Source organism: Teleopsis dalmanni, chromosome 2, assembly GCF_002237135.1.
Source record: "Teleopsis dalmanni isolate 2A chromosome 2, ASM223713v2, whole genome shotgun sequence".
NCBI lineage: Eukaryota > Metazoa > Arthropoda > Insecta > Diptera > Diopsidae > Teleopsis > Teleopsis dalmanni.
Window position 1 is genome coordinate 50,112,378 of NC_051847.1, and position 4,932 is coordinate 50,117,309.

General features: G+C 28.1%; 2 protein-coding genes across 3 annotated transcripts; one reads left to right on the forward strand and one right to left on the reverse strand.

The window, feature by feature from the left end:
* Positions 1-388: 388 nt before the first annotated feature.
* On the reverse strand, positions 389-984 carry LOC119680715 (essential MCU regulator, mitochondrial-like). 2 transcript variants are annotated; one of them, XM_038093665.1, is made up of 2 exons: positions 923-973; positions 389-866 (listed from the first exon to the last, which is right to left on the reverse strand). In XM_038093665.1, the coding sequence occupies exon 2, from the start codon at positions 854-856 to the stop codon at positions 593-595; it is 264 nt and encodes an 87-aa protein (XP_037949593.1). In that variant the 5' UTR covers positions 857-866; positions 923-973; the 3' UTR covers positions 389-592. The 2 variants fall into 2 exon arrangements, with proteins under 2 accessions (XP_037949593.1, XP_037949592.1); XM_038093664.1 differs by having other exon boundaries at positions 390-863; positions 922-984.
* Positions 985-2,149: 1,165 nt separating this feature from the next.
* Positions 2,150-4,629, forward strand: LOC119674504 (nuclear pore complex protein Nup75-like). Its single transcript, XM_038085644.1, has 10 exons — positions 2,150-2,179; positions 2,239-2,931; positions 2,995-3,117; positions 3,170-3,519; positions 3,581-3,693; positions 3,770-3,874; positions 3,933-4,060; positions 4,116-4,306; positions 4,383-4,539; positions 4,609-4,629. The coding sequence occupies exons 1-10, from the start codon at positions 2,150-2,152 to the stop codon at positions 4,627-4,629; spliced, it is 1,911 nt and encodes a 636-aa protein (XP_037941572.1).
* Positions 4,630-4,932: the final 303 nt, after the last annotated feature.

The window sequence follows — 4,932 nt, forward strand, 5'->3', positions numbered from 1 at the left end:
GTAATGAATCGGAAAACTACATTTCATACACACTCGCAGATTCATCACTGCAAAAGTTCTTCGTGGATGCATATGAAAAAAAAAACGATTAATAAACGCAATACAGTTTCGAATCTGTGAAATATAAGAAGACTTGGCTTTTGTTATATTTGTAATTGAAACTCAAAGTTATATCGAAAAATGAATATAAGAAGTTATAACATATACATGTATATTATATACAAATACAAAGGACAGCCTGTACAAATAACAATCAATGACTTCAATATCAGACTACATAACATTATTATTATATTTTGAAAAACTATTTTATTTTTATAATATAAAATTAAAAAATAAATAAATTTATATATTTAACGTTTTATTTTTAGCAACATATTATATTAGCTTTATATAAATTTCTTAAAACTTAGCTATTAACCAGCTAAGCTAAGTATCAAATAAATATTAATATTTATTATAAGATTCGTCTTTAAAATTAGATGTGAACTCCTGTTTCAGTAATATGAAGCAAATTTTATAAAATTTTCTGCTGATTTTATTTTATTAAGATGACTAGAGTATTTTTTGAAGAAAATGTCAAAATTTTTTCTTAATCCATATCATCATCATCATCATCTGATGGAACAAAAAGTTCATTCTCCTCTAAAAAGTTTGCTATACTTTTGCTTATTGCTGCACCTATAAACAGACCAGGAACAACTGCACACACTACTCCAACAATACCAAAGCTCATTTGTTCTGGTTTGGGCTTAAGAGCTCCACTTCTGAAGTAAGTGGCGTGACGACAAAATTTGTTGAAGTTGATTAAAGCAGGTAACTGACGAGATAAAATTAAAAGACGTGAGGTTGCCATTATTTAACTTAAAATTAAAAAAAATTAATTATTCTTCTATTTAATATTGTAAAAAATCAACAAACTTTTTTTTTTAACCAAATGTGGATATTTTTCTCACTTTCACAATGTCGTTATTCTGCACAGGGTGAAATATATCTATTTATTAAAAAAAATTTAAGCGAGATTACAAACAAGAAGCACATCATACAATAAATATAATATATCGATATATATTCATAAATAGCATTATATATTGTAATCAATTACATTTATTATGATATGAATTGTGGTAAACGCAAAGTAATTGATTTTGCAATTGAAAAACGAAATACAATTTAATCTAGATATGCTTACTTTCAATTTGCCACCAAAAATCCCCCGGAAAAAAAACTCATTGAGACTCTAAAAATGTTAATTTATTATTATATTATCTTATAAAAATTGTTAATAGTACTTACAAAATTATACGTCTTTTCTTAAAATCGGAAAGTGTAAGAATCAGATTAATAACGACTTAAAAAGTAAGCTCAGTGATGACGCGTTCCCTATTTGGAAGGATGTGGGGTCCTTCTACAATGTTGATTTCACATGTACCGCTTAAACTATTTATTAATAATAACTATATTACATTAGGCAACAATTTATTCACAATATAACATTTAACAATTGATCAACAAAATAGTATATTAAATATGTTATATTAAATTATTAATTTATATGTATGTATAAGTTTAATGTTATATCAACACAATTTTTCACATATTTCTCATAACATCAAACCAATTTTATTCAAACAAAAGAGTTTATACTATAATTTTATTTATAATATGATAAATAAAAACTATATGAATATAAACTATTCATATATCAATTCATTTTCTTGTTGATGTATGGAATTATTTATAGTCATACAACACTTTTTTACTTGAATGCTTTTATCATTTTTTAAAACTATCGCTATATATATTTACTTTAATTACAAAAAAGTGCATAATTTATATAATTTAAAGAATATAATGTGAATATAAATCTTTAACTATTTGATTTTAATTTTCTGAATGTGCAGAATTTTTATTATTTGATTAAATAAACCCTTTACGTTTTTCATACATAAATTTTGTACAAAAATGAAGAAAGTATGTGTACATGTAACATCTACATTGAGCAAGAATTAATCAGTGTGCACACTGCTTAATATTGAAATTTCATAGCATCTCTGTCGTCAAAAAAGCCGCCGACTGTAAAACACATTGAAAGCTGTAATATATGTTATTTTGCTTTTACATGCTAAAGTAGTGTTGAATTACGAAAATGGATAATCAAGGAGAGCCGGCAGTATTTGTAAGGCTATTTTATGAAATTCAAATGTGAATATAAATAATGTAATTGGTTTTCAACAGGGTATAAAAGATGTTTTAAGTACGCGCTTTGGAAATACCCTTACTGGAACATTTGTCTCTGGAAACAAGATAGCGTTGAGCGCATATCGCCCAATAACATGTACAACAGTGGATAAACCGACCGAATATAATGAAAAAGACCCCGTACAAATACATTTACTTCAACCAACTTTTATTTTTGAAGATCCAATTTTACGTAGTTTAATTGCTGAAGGATGTGCTACTTTTGTTGCTTTACAAAGGCTTAAACGTGCAGGTTCAAAGTCAGATTATATTAAAATTTCTAGGACATATCGAAGTATAATTAGAGCGTGCCTTGAGAAATTGCAAGACGCCGCCCTTATAGATGAAGAAGAAAAATACCAACGATACATTTCTACATTCTACCCCATAGAATGCATTTGGCACTTATGTGAAATTTTATATTTGGATGTAAATTCAAATAACTTGATATCACCACAATTATTGGATTGGATAAGGTTTCACTTTCCAACTGGTGAACGTTTAGCAACCGATTTATTACTGTTGGGACGTGAAGCTAGTGACAATAAAAACTACTGGCCAACTTTAAAAAGTCTTATTACACAGGGGCAAATAGAGGTAGCACGAGCTCTTTTACATTTGCACCCGTTAATAGATTCACCCACATATCAGTTAGCGGATCAAATTCTTAGAGCGATACCGAACTGTAATGTAAGTAGGGTGATATATAATAGTATATACTAAATAATTATTATTATATTTTGCTTTTAAAAGATACACTCTGGATTTTCTGTACAAAAATTTCGTGCTCAATGGCAATACTGGTTAACTGATACGGAACAAAAATTATCTTCCAATATTCTGGCTGGTGAACCAAAACTGGAAGAAATTATACAAGTATTAAATTAACATAAAAAATTAAAGGCATATTTAATGCATACTATTTTAGTTGATAACTTGCAACACAGATGTTTGGAATGCTGAAATTAAAAATGCCGAGTACTGGTATGAACTTTTTCCTGGTTTTCTCTTTTATTCAAATCCTACTTGTAAATTGTTTGAACTTGGTAATATTGCGAATAATTGGCTTGATCGGTTTGCACAACAAAAGCATATTAACAGTAGATCCCTGCTTCTTAATCAGTTAGACCAAATAATCTTAAGTCTTATGGAAAATAATTTACATGAAGTTATACATGAAACTCAGCTATTAGCTGATAATCAATGGTTCATAACGCATTTATGTGACTTATTATATAACAGCGGAAATTTGGAAAATATGGGTAATCAACGTATAAGGTATGCATTATAATGTACTAACAATTATATATATATACAATTTTAACTAAGATCATTTTAGTGAATGCGTAAAGCTGCGACACTCATTAGTATATGAATTCGGAACGTGCTTAATGACAAGAAACTCTTTATGGCAACTAGGAATTGATTATTTAGATTACTGTTCCCATGAAGGTACTATAATAGAAATAATACACTTAGCGTATTTACATTTACTAAAATGAATAATTTTGTTTTTATATATTTAAAGGCAAAGTTGCTCAGGAATTATTATTAACCAAAGTTGTAATCAAGTCTGAAAAACAAGCCTTAAAGGTTATAGGAATTGCACGAAAGTTGGGATTTATTGACGCTGGTATTAATAATTATTTTACCTTTAAAAATTAAATTTTATTAACAAAACATTATATTAGAACAACAAATATGTAAAATTGAAGCTAAGAAGTCATTTAGTATCAAGCGTTATGGTAATGCATTAGAGTGGGCAATTCGATCTAAGGACAACATTTTTGTCACTTCTATTGCCGATTTCATTTTAAAAGTATTGAAACATATAATACAATTAAATATAAAATAAATAACAATTTTTTGTATAGAATTATGGTGAAACAGGTGATATGGTATGTCCTGATATTGTAGCTAATATTGGACCTAAGATGTTTATATCGCCACGTCTTGTGTTCCTAGTTAAATATTTTGATTTCTATCAATTTTATCGTAAACGTAATTTTTTACCTGCAGCTGAACTTTTGGTAAACCTATTAGATTCGAAAATAACTCCAGAATAGTAAGTATTTAAAATATCATATAATGTGTATAACAAAATTGAATGCTTCTTAATTCTTTTTCTTACATTTTTTCAGCTTTTGGCCGTCTTTGTTGATTGATACTATACCATTATTAGAATCTAAAGACCCTAAAATATTATCCAAGGAAACTTGCGCGATTTTATATCACTTAGAGTCGGAATTGGTGCCACTTATCGAAAAGAAGAAAAAACGTCTTGAAAAATTTCCAAATGTGAGTTTTTAGAATGAACATATACTTTACTATAAACATTTTTATTAGTATAAATGTGTATATATAAAGATGAAAACGCAATTACAATAGTATGCAACAAATCAGATGAAATCAGATCCTCATAACATCCTGACCACACCTATTAAGCACTACGTTTTCGGTGTGGTCAGGTGACTGCGTACTAGGAAGACATGATATAAGACTGAGTTTACCCTATAATGATTTTAATCGTAGTTGTTGCTTTGAGAAGGGGGAGAAATCAGTATTTAACCTTCTTTGTCAGTGTACATTTATAGCTAATAGATTAAAAATATATGGGCAACTTTTTTTACCTATCTGACACACTGTCATACAAAATAATGAACATAGCCAAGTTTAAGACTTAAAACATGT

Bases quoted from the DNA above. Each gene is read 5' to 3' on its own strand.
- LOC119674504 (XM_038085644.1), top strand. From the start codon at position 2,150: ATGGATAATCAAGGAGAGCCGGCAGTATTT. The intron at 3,694-3,769 runs GTACTATAATAG...ATATATTTAAAG, and splicing joins AGATTACTGTTCCCATGAAG to GCAAAGTTGCTCAGGAATTA. The intron at 4,307-4,382 runs GTAAGTATTTAA...ACATTTTTTCAG, and splicing joins TCGAAAATAACTCCAGAATA to CTTTTGGCCGTCTTTGTTGA.
- LOC119680715 (XM_038093665.1), bottom strand. From the start codon at position 856: ATGGCAACCTCACGTCTTTTAATTTTATCTCGTCAGTTACCTGCTTTA.